At 40.5% G+C, this 16,353-nt stretch overlaps 1 protein-coding gene across 5 annotated transcripts in view; it reads right to left on the reverse strand.

The window, feature by feature from the left end:
* Positions 1 to 16,353, reverse strand: part of akap6 (A kinase (PRKA) anchor protein 6) — a 390,019-nt gene that overhangs the window by 39,411 nt on the left and 334,255 nt on the right. For 4 of the 5 annotated variants that reach the window (XM_063050225.1, XM_063050217.1, XM_063050233.1 and 1 more), the window contains one exon: positions 10,377 to 10,592. The exons of the other annotated variant lie outside the window; for it this stretch is intronic. In XM_063050225.1, the coding sequence (XP_062906295.1) occupies positions 10,377 to 10,592 (216 nt within the window). The remainder of the gene's footprint in view (positions 1 to 10,376; positions 10,593 to 16,353) is intronic. 5 annotated transcript variants of the gene reach the window in all.

Here is a 16,353-nt window from a genome sequence, read left to right on the forward strand (position 1 = left end):
TCACCCTATTTATGTTTGGAACGTATCATAGCAATGTAATAGAACCATGTGTATTTTGTTTTCTTCCTTGGATGTATTTCATTCTCCTTTACACTTTCATACTGGAAATGACATTAAACAATCTTGAACCTTAAACAATCTTGAGTTTATTTTACTTAATCTTAAAGGTATAATATTACATTTAAATTAATGTTTAAATTTCTACTAACACTATTAACTCATTTTCATTAAGTGTAAATTTCAAACTAGAAATTGTAATACAAATCCAGTCTTTTGAAATTAATATGCACAGAGGATTTTGGATTGGTTATGGAAATGATTTAACAGATTACTTTATTTTTCACTTTATTCATGACAAAAAGGTCTGTCATAATGACCATGCAATGATTGTAAATCTAATATAATGGCAAATCTAACACTTGCTTAGGTATGTTGAACATCTACTGTGATGGATTTTTATTAGATTGGATTTTATTATCTGCATGCTGATAAAGGAAACACTAATGACTAGCTTTGTTTGTTATTACATGATAAAAGCCACAACTGTTGGCTCAATCAATCAGTTTAATCAAATAAAACATTATTTTCTTCCAAACTGTTCATGCTGACCTTGCATTCCATAGGAATTGAGTAATAAATAATATAACCACTGTAGCTACTTTACCAAGCTTTTATGTTTCAACAAAAATATACTGTAATAATGAAATCTGATAACAAATGTGGATGGCATTTTGTGATAGTTATTAGTGCACACCAGATTTAAAATATCTTTCTGCATTTGGTTGTTAGAAATGTTGGAAAAAAGTTGTTAGATCAGGTAATTACTATTGCAAAACACATTAAAGAGGCAATATAACTGGAACATTATCTTGACAGAAATTATAATCTGTCATCAATACATCTGTATGTGAAAAAATTGAATTAAACCACTATGACCTGAAAGATTGTCACTTTCCTTTCTAATTATTTATCATTTTATAGATTCACATCATTAACTTTGTTTTCAGGTATTTCAGCATCAACAACGAACAATCTTGGACTATATCTGATGCGAAGTATTCATTTAGCAACGTGCCCAAATCGAAGTTTCTTAACATGGACTAAAGCCTTGGAGGCAAGAACATTCAAAGTACAATGGATTAAAAATACTAGCTTCAACTACCAAAGGGAAAGACCAGTTACATGAGATTCGAGACCTCACAATACAAACATCGGGTGTGGGGATTGGATCTTGCTTTAATTGGTGTGTTAGCACAGACCACTCTGGCTTATGCAGTCTTCCACAGAACAGTTTATTTCTAACCGATTAGCAAATCCCAGGCTGGTGAAAGGTCTCTGTAGTAGGCACACTCTACCCTCTGGATTGCAGCTTCAGTCATAAGACTCTGTCTGTAGTCTTAATGCATGTGAATATCTTTGCATTCAAAAATATTTAATAACACTCAGGAACAATATATAAAATTACTAATAAAATAATTAAAATACATACTCATTTTCCAAAAAGAATTAAAACACTAAAAATCTCACTAAAAATAATGAATTATAATTACATCCAATTTAACGGAATCAAATAAAAACTAAATTAAATTATGCTACCATTTACTTATTTCATCTAATTGAAGTCAAAGACTCTTTGGATTTGCACCAGCTTAACTGGTATGGTCACGGTGGGCCTGGGTGAGGGAAGTTGGCACTCTGTGTAAGAAAGTCTGCGCTCCTTCGCTGCACTCCAGGAGGAGTCCACAGTTGAATAACAGGTGGAAATGGACTAAATAGGAACATCTGTCAGATCTACTTGAAAGGTCCTCTCCGACTGAGATTTTACAATAATTTTCTCTAAATTTATACAAAAATTATCAACAACTTTCATTTCAGGAAGATGCATTTTATGCAATGTTATTAGCAATAAAATATGTAATATTTTCAAAAAGGCAACTAGTTGTGATTTTCCACCAGCATCATGTATCACAGTAAACTTATTACACCATTTAGTGCAAAAAAGAAATCTATCTCATTCAATCTACACAAAAAGGACACAATATGATTCATTAGATTTCTTAAATATTTAGTGATACTAAAACACTTGGAAATTAATTGTATTATGAAAAATTAGTGATAGAAATCTATAAAAAGAAAATCAACTTAAAACTAATTAGGCTCTTCACAGCCAGCTGAGTAATTCAGATACTTCATACCAGCGAGGCTGTGTCACAATTAGAAACATTGTTATATATATCAGCCATCTTCTAACACATGACTTTCTACTTAGTCCTAAAAATTGTAATATTTTCACAATATACTTCTAGTTGTTGAAAATTACTTTTTCAGCATTTGATTTGGCAGGTGAATGCGTGGCAGAGGAACTAATGCAGGGGGCCGAGGTTCAGATTTCTGGATCATTGGGATCTCTTCTGGAGAAGGTGCGACCTATACAAAAGGGTAAGATTATACCTGAACCCGAGGGGACGAATATCCTTGTGAGCAGGTTGGCTAGAGCTGTTTGAGAAGGATTAAACTTATTCAGAGAGGGATGGGAACCGGTGTGATAGGGGTGAGGATGGGGTAGTTAATTTACAAACAGGGACAGAGTGTAGTGAGACTGCTAGCAAGGTGAAGGTGATGACAGGACAAAATTGCAGTCAATGGGATAAATTGCAATGTAAAAGGGGGACAAAATCCAGAAGTGTGAATATAGGACTGAAGCTGTGATATTTGAATCTGCACAGTATATGGAATAAGGTAGATGAACTTGAAGCACAGTTACAGATTGACGGGTCTGACATTGTGGCCATCACTGGATTATGGCTGAAAGAAGATTATAGCAGGGAGCTTAATGTCCAAGGATACACATTGCATTGAAAGGACAGGCAGGTAGGCCGAGGGGGTGGGGTGGCTCTGCTGGTAAAAAATGAAATCAAATCATTAGAAAGAGGTCACATAGATCGGAAGGTGTAGAATTGTTGTTGGTAGAGCTAAGAAACTACAAAGGTAAAAAGACCCTGATGGGAGTTACGGTACATACAGACCTCTGAACAGCGGCAAATTACCACAGGAAATAGAAAATGCATGTCAAAAGGGTAATGTTATGATGGTCATGAGGATTTCAATATATAAGTAGATTGGGAAAATCAGGTTGGTTCTGGATCCCAAGGGGGGAGTTTGTAGAATGCCTATGAGATTGCTTTTTAGAGCAGCTTGTGGTTGAGCCCACTAGGAGATCAGCTATTCTGGATTGGGTGTTGTGCAATGAATCAGAATCTATTAGAGAGTTTAAGGAACCCTTAGGGGCCGGTGATCATGTATCAGTATTACAGTGGAGTGAAGGAAATTATAGAAGCATGAGAGAGTAGCTGGCCAAAATTGATTGGAAGGGAAGACGAGTAGGAATGATGGCAGATCAGCAATGCCTGAAGTTTCTGGGAGCAATTCAGAAGGTTGCAGGATAGATACATCTCAGAGAAGAAGTAGGATGATGCAACCATAGCTGACAAGAGAAGTCAGAGCTAACATAAAAACTAAAAGGATATATGATAGAGCAAAAGTTATAAAGAAGGAAATCATAAAGAAGAAAAAGATGGAATACAAAGGTAAATATTAAAGAGGATACCAAAAGTTTCTTCAGATATATAAAGTATAAAAGAGAGGCAAGAGTAGACATTGGACCACTGGAAAATGACGCTGGATAAGTAGTGATGGGTGACAAGGAAATGGCAGAAAAATTGAATAAGTACTTTACAACAGTCTTCACGGTGGAAGACACTAGCAGTGTGCCATAAGTTTGAGAGTGTTGGGGAAAAAGTGGGTGAAGTTGCTAAAGAGAAGGTGCTTGGGAAGCCAAAAGGACTGAAGGTAGATAAGACACATGAACCAGACGGTATACACCCCAGTGATCTAAAAGAAATGGCTGAAGAGATTGTGGAGGCATTAATAATAATCTTTCAAAAATCACTAGATTCTAGCATGATTCTGGGGGACCAGAAAATCGCAAATGTCACCCACACTTCAAGAAGGGAGAGAGGCTGGAAAAAAAGGGAAATTACATGCCATTTAGTCTGACCTCAGTAATTGGGAAGGTGTTGGAGTTGATTGTTAAGGATGAGGTTTCACCGTACTTGAAGGCACATGATGAAATAAGCCGAAGTTAGCATGATTTCCTTAATAATCTTGCCTGACAAATCTGCTGGAATTCTTTGAAGAAATAATAAGCAGAATAGACAAAGGAGAATTGGTGGATGTTGTTTGCTTAGATTTTTAGAAGGCCTTTCACAGGGTGGCATACATGAGGCTGCTTAACAAGTTAAGAGCCCCTGGTATCACAGGAAAGATACAAGCATGGATGGAACATTGGCTGATTCGTAGCAGGCAAAGAGTGGAAATTAAGTGAGCTTTTTCTGGTTGGATGCCAATGGTGTTCTACAGAGGTCTGTGTTGGGACCGCTTCTTTTTACGTTATATGTCAATGATTTAGGTGTCAATAATAGATGACTTTGTGTCCAAATTTGTAGATGATACCAAGATAGGTGGAGGGGCAAGTAGTGTGAGGAAACAGAGAGGCTACAGAGGACTCAGATAGATGAGGAGAATGGGCATAAAGTAGCAGCTGGAATACAGTGTTGGAAAATATATGGTCATGCACTTCGGTAGAAGAAATAATAGCGTAGTTATCTTCTAAATGGAGAGAAAATTCATAAATCTGAGGCACTTGGAAGTTCTCATGCAGGATTCCCTTAAGGTTAGTTTGCAGGTTGAGTCAATGGCGAGGAAGGTAAATGCAATGTTACTATTTATTTCAAGGGGATTAGAATATAGGTTCAAAAAACTAGGTAATGATAGAGATCAAGAAGATTATAAGGCTAGCAGGAAGGAGCTTAAGAATGAAATTAGGAGAGCCAGAAGGGGCCATAAGAAGGCCTTGGCAAGCAGAATTAAGATAAACCCTAAGGCATTCTACAAGTATGTGAAGAGCAAGAGCATAAAATGTGAGAGAATAGGACTAATCAAATGTGACAGTGTAAAAGTGTGCATGGAACTGGAAGAGATAGCAGAGATACTTAATGAATACTTTGCTTCAGTATTCACTATGGAAAAGGATCTTAGCGATTGTAGGGATGAATTACAGTGGATTGAAAAGCTTGAGATTTTCATTAAGGAAGACATTAAGAAAGAGGATGTGCTGGAGCTTTTGGAAAGCATCAAGTTGGATAAGTCACTGGGACCGGATGGGGTATACCTTAGGCTACTGTGGGAGGTGAGGGAGGAGATTGCTGAGCCTCTGGCAATGATCCTTGCATCATCAATGGGGACGGGAGAGGTTCCGGAGGATTGGAGGTTTGCAGATGTTGTTCTCTTATTCAAGAAAGGGAGTAGAGAGAGTCCAGGAAATTATAGACCAGTGAGTCTTAATTCAGTGGTTGGTAAGTTGATGGAAAAGATCCTGAGAGGTAGGATTTATGAACATTTGGAGAGGCAGAATATGATTAGGAATAGTCAGCATGGCTTTGTCAAAAGCAAGTTGTGCCTTACAATCCTGATTGAATTTTTTGAAGATGCGACTAAACACATAGATGAAGGTAGAGCAGCAGATGTAGTGTATATAGATTTCAGCAAGGCATCTGATAAGGTACCCCATGCAAGGCTTATTGAGAAAGAAAGGAGGCATGGGATCCAAGGGGACATTGCTTTATGGATCCAGAATTGGCTTGTTCACAGAAGGCAAGGAGTGGTTGTAGACGGGTCATATTCTGCATTGAGGTCAGTGACCAGTGGTGTGCCTCAAGGAACTGTTTTGGGACCCCTACTCTTTGTGATTTTTATAAATGACCTGGATAAGGAAGTGGAGGGATGGGTTAGTAAATTTGCTGATGACACAAAGGTTGGGGGTGTTATGGATATTCTGGAGGACTGTCAGAGGTTACAGCAGGACATCATTAGGAAGCAAAACTGGTTTGAGAAGTGGCAGATGGAGTTCAACCCAGATATGTGTGAGGTGGTTCATTTTGGTAAGTCAAATATGATGACAGAATATAGTATTAATGGCAAGACTCTTGGCAATGTGGAGGATCAGAGGGATCTTGGGGTCCAAATCCATAGGACACTCAAAGCTGCTGTACAGGTTGACTCTGTGGATAAGAAGCTATACGGTGCATTGGCCCTCATCAACCGTGGGATTGGGTTTAAGAGATGAGAGGTAATGTTTTAGCTATATAGGACCCTGGTCGGACCCCACTTGGAGTACTGTGCTCAATTCTAGTTACATCACTACAGGAAGGATGTGAAAACCATAGAAAGGGTGCAGAGGAGATTTACAAGAATGTTGCCTGAATTGGGCAGCATGCCTTATGAGAATAGATTGACTGAACTTGGCCTTTTCTCCTTGGAGTGGCGGAGGATGAGAGGTGACCTGATAGAGATGTATAAGATGATGAAAGGCATTGATCGTGTGGATAGTCAGAGGTATTTTCCCAGGGCTGAATTGGCTAATATGAGAGGGCACAGTTTTAAGGTGCTTGGAAGTAGGTACAGAGGAGATGTCAGGGGTAAGTTTTTTTACGCAGTGAATGGTGAGCTGCTGGCAACGCTGGTGGAGGTGAATATGATAGGGTCTTTTAAGAGGCTCCTGGATAGGTACATGGAGCTTCAAAAAATAGAGGGCAATGGGTAACCCGAGGTAATTTCTAAAGAAAGTACATGTTCGGCACAGCATTGTGGGCCGAAGGACCTGTATTGTGCTGTAGGGTTTCTATGTTTCCATGTTTCTATAAAAGCAAGAATGTAATGTTGAGGCTTTATAAGGCACTGGTGAGGCCTCATTTGGAGTTTTGTAAGCAGTCTGGGCCCCTTATCAAAGAAAGGATACAGTGACATTGGAGAGAGTTCAAAGGAGGTCAACGAAAATGATTCCAGGATCAAAAGGCTTATCATATGAGGAGCGTGGGGTGGCTCTGGGCTTGTACTTGCTGGAGTTCAGAAGAACGACAGGGGAATCTCATTGAAACCTATTGAATGTTGAATGGCCTTAATAAAGTGGATGTGGAGAGGGTGTTTCCAATGGTGGGAGATTCTAGGACCAGGGACACAGCCTCAGAATAGAGGGACATCCATTTAGAATGGAGATGAGGAGGTATTTCTTCAGCCAGGGAGTGGTGAATCTATGGAATTTGTTGCCACAAGCAGCAGTGGAGATGAAGTCATTGGGTATATTTATTGCAGAAGTGTCATAGGGCGGTGGCTGGGAACAGACCCAAGTGCAAGACACAGACACTGAAGTACTAGGGACAGGACTAGGATACAGGGTGATGGCAAGGACATGGACAGGAAAACCAGGAACCTGGAACAGGACTGGACTAAAGAGCTAGGAGCCCGGGCTTGGACTCCGAGCCAGAGACTGGACAAGGACCCAGTACCTGGGTCTTGCCACTGGCTCAGATCCCAGAACCAGGCAAGGACAAGGCTTGGCAGGTAGGCAGGATGAGGCTGGAGTCTTCAGGCTTGAGGCTAGAGGTGAGGCTTGGCAGGAGGCTTCACGCTTGGGGCTAGGTAGGCTCCTCCAGGGCAGGGCACGGTTCACCTGGGCAGGGCGCGGTACTCCTGGGCAGGGCACGGATCACCTGGGCAGGGCACGGATCAGCACCCGATGGAGGTATGGGACAGGAAGGGACAGAACCAACCGCAGGTAACAGCGAGACGGCCTGGCTTACCCAACAGAGGCAAGGGACAGGAAGGGAGCTAGGTACAGGGTGGCTCCAGGACAAGACTGCAGGCGAGACGAGGCGAGAGTTACCAGCAAGACAAGGCAAGGCTTCTGGCAAAGCAAGGCGAGACGAGAACTTCAGGCGAGGTGAGAGTTACCGGCAAGACAAGGCAGGGCTACAGGCCAGGAAACGGGAGGCAGGAGAAGGGATACAAGGAGTAAGGGCAAGAACAATCCAGCAGCCATGCCTGGGTCTCTGAAGATATTTATGCAGCCAGCCCCAACGAACATCAGCTGCCTCAATTAGCTCAACAAGAACAGAAACAGGGTAGATAGGAAAACCTGGAGCAAGGGTCGATGAACCGGACCGTGAACCGGAATACGGACTTCACGGACTGGACCATGACAAGAAGTGGATAGATTCATGATTAGTCAAGGCATGAAGGGATAAGGGGAGAAGCCGGGAGATTAGGGCTGAGAGAAAAACGGATCAGCCATGATGAAATGGCGAAGCAGGCTTGATGGGCCAAATGGCTTAATTGTGCTCCTATACCTTATGGTCTTCTGATTATTTGCTTTACGTTACATCAATGATATACAATTGTTAGGATTTTTTCTCCCTTTTTGGCTATTTACTCTTACTCCCTATCATTCTCTGCCTGTTCTTTAACATATAAATATGATCAAATGTTTGCCATATTACAAACTATAAAACTATTAGAGGTCTTAGGAAGATGTCACATTACTTCAGTTGTTTAAAGTGAAAGAAGTGTAACATTAAACCTGTGTAAAAAGAGGCTGAAGATTCATTTTCCAAATAAAAATTTCACACCTTCAACAGACACAAAAATGCAATACTTGTGATATTTTAGATTTGTATACAACAAAAATTCAACAGCCTCCATTTACCCATCACCTTCAATGTGGCAAAATATCCCAAGGCAATTCACAAGAGCATTATCAAAAAAAATCCCTGAACAAAGTGAGGCGATTTTAAGCCACAAACACAAGAGATTCTGCAGGTGCTGGAAATCCAGAGCAACACACACAAAATGCAGGAGGAACTCAGCAGGTCAGGCAGCATCTATGGAAATGAATAAATAATTGATGTTTAAGGCTGGGCCCCTTCATCAGGATTGGAAAGGAAGGGGGAAGATGCCAGAATAAGAAGGTGGGGGGAGGGGAAAGAGTGCAAACCGGAAGGTGATAGGTTAAGCCAGGTGGGTGGAGGAGGGGAGATGAAGTGAGAAGCTGGGAGGTGATAGATGGAAAAGGTCAAGGCCTGCAGAAGAAAAATCTGATGGAAGAGGAGAATGGATCTTGGAGAAAGTAAAGGAGGAGGGGAACTAGGGGGAGGTGATGAACAGAGGAGGAGAAAAGGAAAGAGGTCAGAGTCACGAATTAAATAAGAGGGAAGGGAAGGGAAATGGGGAAAAATTAACAAAGTTGGAGAAATCGATGTTTACGGCATCAGGTTGGAGGCTACCTAGTTGGGTTATGAGTTGTTGCTCCTCCAACCTGAGAATGGCCTGATCGTGGCAGAAGAGGAGGCCGTGGAAGACATGTCAGAATGGGATTGGGGTTTCACCGGCTTCACATAACACCTTTTAGCTTGTTCTCCTTCCCCACCCCCTACCTTCTTATTCTGTCATCTTTCCTGTCCTGATGAAGGGTCTTGGCACAAAACATTGATTGTTCATTTATTTCCATGACCTGCTGATTTCCTCCAGCATTTTGTGTGCGAAATTTAGCTCGAAAGCCATAGGCAGAGTCAGAGAAGTAAGTACTAAGGGGTATCTCAGAGACAGAGATTCTAAGGAGGATTTCCATATCTTCAGGTCTTGTTGGTGAGAATCATGATATCAATAATTGAGGGTTTATATCTGGAGATGATTAGAGTAGCAGAGATAAAAGCACTGTGTTATGGGTTAGAGGAGATTTGAGATAAGTATTTTAAGGGAAGAAAGAGAGGTAGAGAAGCAGAGCTGTAATAGGAGGGAACCCCAGGTCAATGGCCTTGGGAGCTGAAGTCACCACAGCTAATGGTGAAACAATTACACTCAGGCATTATCAGAGATGTGAACAGAGATGTTCAAATATCTTGGTTACTTATGGGTTTGGCAGGGAAATAGTGATTTGCAACAATCAATACTGAGATCAAGAGCTAATATCTAGATAACTTGTGCCTGCAGCACTCATATGAGGAATTCAATCAGCATGACCAAGATCAGAATCAAAGCCTTGATTGACAATTTCAGCCATGGACATCCTGTAGCTGTCCAGTTTCCTGCTTTGGGTAAGTTCTCTGAGATAAGAAAATATTGCATGTCATCCTGTTTCATTAAAGCAAATCTTCTCATCTACTAAACAAAAAGTAATATTTGTGTTATCTGTAGAACAGCTTGTAGATATCTTATCCAAGGCAGATGTGGACTGAAGAAAAGATAATATAATTTAAACATTTCTCCCAGTTCTATTTTTTGTATTATGTAGTGCCATGATAATGTCTTCTTAAATATTTGATCTCCTATACAATGTTTAGAAATTGATGAGGGCAATGTAAGGAAGAATGGAAGAATATTTGAGAAATAGGGCAAGTTCACCTCAGTCAGATAGACTGTAGAATTTTTTACATTTCTGTATTTTGTAATATTTCCTGTTATATTACCTTGTATTGAAATCTTACCTTTTCTTTTCCTAGTTGCTTTTGCAGCCTGTTCTGCCACTGGATAGTCTGCATTATTATGGCTTCCCACCTTCTCTCCAGGTTCACAATAACAAGTTGCATTGACTGACGATCAGCTTCCAAACAGTTAGCATCTCTGTCATCGAGGAGACGTTGGCATAAGTGAAGTACAGAAATTATGCCACGCCGTCGTTGTTTAATTTCAGAGCACAGTGACTAAAAGCAAATTATTAAGATTAGTGATGTGTTATCCTGTACAATTCAAACCAATATTCTTACAACAACTGACATAATATAAATAAGAAGAATGAAAATAAAACATGACAATAGCCATCAAAAAATTCAGAAACAGGGTGCTTATTTAGAGAGCATGATGTAGAATTAATCAAATTCATATATTCAGACTAATTTATGTTAGAAACAATTTAATTCCGTGGTAGCTGAATGATATTTACACGGTACTCTTCAAGTTTAAGTTTCTCCATGTAAAGACTGTTCTGTTAAATCAAGAACAAGTTATCATAATCTTTCTCAGGTATGAAAGAACACCAGAATTTACTGCCATTGATTAAATATTCCATATGAGAGAGAATAATCTGTGGAAACTAGAGCAGATAGGCTTTATATTAATTCCAGAGGATACATGCTGTTGCTATCAACCATGAAATAATGACGTGCTTGTATATTGGTTTTTTTTTCACCTTTGCAAATTATCACTCCATTGAACAGAATAATTATCACTCCAGATAATATAATAAATCACTTAACTTTCCCAAACAATCATCTGAAATTTAACCCTAATTTAAACAATTATTAGTATCAAATTACCTTATGTAGATTTTATTTAAAGCATGGAATAACTCATTTTACTAAACTGTAACCTGCCTATGTGGTTATGCAACGACCAGTAAAAAATCCATATGCCTGCGAGAATCATCTGTGTATTTATGTGTGGACATATTGAGATAATATTGGAAGGGAGAATGACATAAGGTGCCAGTTTAATAACAAATAAACAATGACCGAAATAGGAGCTCAGTCTTAGCATAAGAATGAAAATCATGCAAGGGGTAAGTTTTACTAGTTTATTTGGAAAGCAGGGCACTATCTCTTTTGATCAAATATACTGTATACTATACTGAACCTTAGAGCATTAAGCAGGATCAGCATGGACTTGGAAACATCCAAGCCTTCTTGATGTCTTCAGTTGCACTGGTCCTTTAAGACCATGCAGCTGCCAACATCCTGCTGAACCTTACTACTGTGGGATGGTGATCTACAAGTGGTGATCTTGAAGCTTATCTATGGACTACTCTAATTATCTTCTCATAACTCATGTTGTTAAAAGGTCTTTACTACTTTTTTTACCTACCTTTGATGACTGGAAAAAATAGAAACAACTGAAATTCATGTAAATAATTAAAATGTAGGAAATATTAATAGCATTTTTAAAAATTATGCTACATTGAATTTATGTAAATTAATTCAAATAGCAATATTAATTCCCTTATTTCCTACTTTTAGCAAAATTCAACAGCCACATTTAAATGAATAGGGCTATGCCAGTTATGTCCCTGGACTCAGTAATGAGTCTAAATACAGTGTGGGTCAGATGCACCTATATCTCACCAGCAGTGTATTGTGTATTGTGTGCGGCTACATATAACCCAAATATACTAAAATGCATGTTGCATCTGGTCGATATTTTTGTCTGAAACCAGCTGTCATTACAATCCAGCCATTATAGATTGGTGATGAGGATGGGTTCTCTTGCAGTTCACCTTTGGGATTATTGAAGGACATTGTCAGCTCACACTTGAAAAGTTTAAGGTGATCTTTTAGAACCAAAACTTTTTTTGTGTGTGGTGTTTACCTGCAGACATTCTCAATGAATTAATTGAATCACATTCACCTGAGAGCTCTGTGTGGACTGATACAAGTGCATAGCACAAGAAGCCAAAATGGCAAGGTAAAGTTGCTGGCCATCACAGGATTATCGAATGAATCAAGTTTCGCCAATTCCCCTTTGAATAGTGCTAGAGTAATATGGCGGCTCTGAGACTGCATCACAAACCTTGGCATGTAAGATGATTCAGCTTGTACTTCAGTCAGATGGCCATGTTCTTGAAAGCAACAATCTTGTGGAAGGTGAAGGAGAGGTAATGGTGCCAGGGCCCTGATCAGATGTTATTCAAGTATTGAAAAATACATCTGACAGAAGTTAGCCAAGAACTGTTATGCCATGCTTCAAACTTCCTCATAGCACGTAAGACAATAAATTGGCTTGTTTAAAGATGCTGTGCAGAAATTGGAAGATTACTGAAGCTGTTAAAATAGCTGAGGTCTGTACAGTTGGCATTAGGTACTAGAAATAGAGTGAATCATCTTTGTATTGTAATTTTATTTTTGTGTTTTAGATTACACTTTGATAGATTTATGTGTGCACTAGTAGATAATTAACTCAGTTGAAGCTGTTGACCAGACCAAACCTGCCTTTTGAACTTATTTGTTAAATTGTTGAGTTGATGGAAATGGCATCTAAGAAACCTAGAGCATATCATCCACCACATGCAACTGGTATCGATGCAACGTATAGTCAGGGAAGTGGAGCAAAGTCCACGCTGTGAAACTAAGCCTGAAGGAAGCCGTGAGACCTGTTCAGTCACTTGCTATTGTTATTCTGGACATCATGCCCGGCAATTCTGTCACTCCAGAACAGCCAAGTTTTTCAATGGCCAAAACACAGTCACATTTCAAAAGTTTGCAGATCCAACGGCCAGACATACAACAAATGCAAATTCACCGGCAGCTCAAAGCAGTAAGAAAAGGAAACACTTCATAATTTGGGACTTGTTTAGGCAATGAAAAACTGGGATTATATAATACCATATATGTCTCATAACTAGCAACAGCAGCAAACATAGACTTTCAAGTAAAGAAGCCGATTAATAACCATGCATTGACATGGGATATAATACTGCCACAATTTGATAATGAATCAAAACTGTTACTCTGGCAACTTCAGCCAGACATCATTGACAAAAAGTAGAGTCACATGGAAAATCTGTTCCAGTGTGATTTCACAGGCATTAGGACAAATGACTGCAGCCATGAGACTTCATAGGATCTGGAGTTATAATGGAGGATTCCAGGACTCAGCCCATCCATGTGCAAACCAGTGTCATCAACTCTAGAGGGTCAATGATGATGGAGGGGTTTGGAAATTATCATCCTGTAAGGTGTGATTCTGCAAGTAGGCCTATGTTAGGATGTTGCTTGGTTAGCATGTGGGACAATTCTGTCAGTTTGCACACCATTCCTCAGGAGGACTTTGCACTGGTGCTTTGGTTGATCTCAAGTGTTCTGCCCATTTTTATCGTTCCTTTTACTTTTAATTCATAGAACACCCCGGACACAACCATATAGGCCAGGCTAGGACAAAGGGCAAAATATATCTTATACTGCTGAATGTAGGTCAATCAGATGAGGTTTGAAGGATAATTTGTCAATATTACTAAGGCCAGCTTTTTAACCATCTGGATTCTTAGATCAGATTATTAGTCTTGTAACTTAAACACTGTGTTCATACTGAAATAAAATTAAATTTAATAGGGCAAAGGTAGAGAAAAAAAATCACCATATTCAATCTCCATATTGCATGTGTGTGGTGTTTATGTAAAAAATTAACAGAACACATGATTTTGAACTGAAGTAAGGAATTTCAGTTAGCAGAATGTATTTGGATTATTGGTGCAGTTTATGAAGATTTATCTTGGCAACTGGCACTCAATTCATATAAGCAAGTTATGAAATGAACAATTATTTGACTCCTTTGCAAAATGTGTTGAGTTATACATCAGTGGGAAGATATTTTACAGGAATATTCTATTTGTTGATGTATTGCCTTTGCAATATTTTAAATTTCCATAAATCTATAATAGGTAGAATTTCATTATTTCCATAGTAAGAGCATACTGTACCTTTAACATTTCTGAATTTTAAATAAGATAGATGATAAATTCCCCATTTATTTATTGCCAAATATGGGTTTATAGTGTATTATTCAATTTTAGGCAGTAATGCATTTCCATCTATAATTCCTTAAGTTTCCTTAAAGGAGTAATCCACTATTTTAATTGTGAGTTTAAATCATTTAGTACAAACAGAATCAAAGCCCATGAGTTTAGCTATGCACTGCTGTGCTAAAAGGAAATTTAGTTTGTAATGTCTTTTTTACCACCTTGAAGACTGCTACATGCAATGCATTCTGGATAACACTACATTCAGGTGAACTACACTCTGTGGCTACCTGTACACCTGGAATCATTTTCATGAACCTCCTTTGTCTGAACCCTCTCCAAAGTGCACTGGTTAAAGTAACACACATCAAAGTTGCTGGTGAACGCAGCAGGCCAGGCAGCATCTGTAGGAAGAGGTGCAGTCGACGTTTCAGGCCGAGACCCTGCGTCAGGACTAACTGAAGGAAGAGTGAGTAAGGGATTTGAAAGTTGGAGGGGGAGGGGGAGATCCAAAATGATAGGAGAAGACAGGAGGGGGAGGGATAGAGCCAAGAGCTGGACAAGTGATAGGCAAAAGGGGATACAAGAGGATTATGGGACAGGAGGTCCGGGAAGAAAGACGGGGGGGGGGGACCCAGAGGATGGGCAAGAGGTATATTCAGAGGGACAGAGGGAGAAAAAGGCGAGTGAGAGAAAGAATGTGTGCATAAAAATAAGTAACAGATGGGGTACGAGGGGGAGGTGGGGCCTTAGCGGAAGTTAGAGAAGTCGATGTTCATGCCACCAGGTTGGAGGCTACCCAGACGGAATATAAGGTGTTGTTCCTCCACCCTGAGTGTGGCTTCATCTTTACAGTAGAGGAGGCCGTGGATAGACATGTCAGAATGGGAATGGGATGTGGAATTAAAATGTGTGGCCACTGGGAGATCCTGCTTTCTCTGGCGGACAGAGTGTAGATGTTCAGCAAAGCGGTCTCCCAGTCTGCGTCGGGTCTCGCTAATATATAAAAGGCCACATCGGGAGCACCGGACACAGTATATCACCCCAGTCGACTCACAGGTGAAGTGTTGCCTCACCTGGAAGGACTGTTTGGGGCCCTGAATGGTGGTAAGGGAGGAAGTGTAAGGGCATGTGTAGCACTTCTTCCGCTTACACGGATAAGTGCCAGGAGGGAGATCAGTGGGGAGGGATGGGGGGGACGAATGGACAAGGGAGTTGCGTAGGGAGCGATCCCTGCGGAATGCAGAGAGAGGGGGGGAGGGAGAGATGTGCTTAGTGGTGGGATCCCGTTGGAGGTGGCGGAAGTTATGGAGAATAATATGTTGGACCCAGAGGCTGGTGGGGTGGTAGGTGAGGACCAGGGGAACCCTATTCCTAGTGGGGTGGCGGGAGGATGGAGTGAGAGCAGATATACGTGAAATGGGGGAGATGCGTTTAAGAGCAGAGTTGATAGTGGAGGAAGGGAAGCCCCTTTCTTTAAAAAAAGGAAGACATCTCCCTCGTCCTAGAATGAAAAGCCTCATCCTGAGAGCAGATGTGGCGGAGACGGAGGAATTGCGAGAAGGGGATGGCGTTTTTGCAAGAGACAGGGTGAGAAGAGGAATAGTCCAGATAGCTGTGAGAGTCAGTAGGCTTATAGTAGACATCAGTGGATAAGCTGTCTCCAGAGACAGAGACAGAAAGATCTAGAAAGGGGAGGGAGGTGTCGGAAATGGACCAGGTAAACTTGAGGGCAGGGTGAAAGTTGGAGGCAAAGTTAATAAAGTCAACGAGTTCTGCATGCGTGCAGGAAGCAGCGCCAATGCAGTCGTCGATGTAGCGAAGGAAAAGTGGGGGACAGATACCAGAATAGGCACGGAACATAGATTGTTCCACAAACCCAACAAAAAGGCTAGCATAGTTAGGACCCATACGGGTGCCCATAGCTACACCTTTAGTTTGGAGGAAGTGGGAGGAGC

The sequence above is a fragment of the Mobula hypostoma genome, chromosome 1, assembly GCF_963921235.1.
Source record: "Mobula hypostoma chromosome 1, sMobHyp1.1, whole genome shotgun sequence".
NCBI classification, from domain to species: Eukaryota; Metazoa; Chordata; class Chondrichthyes; order Myliobatiformes; family Myliobatidae; genus Mobula; species Mobula hypostoma.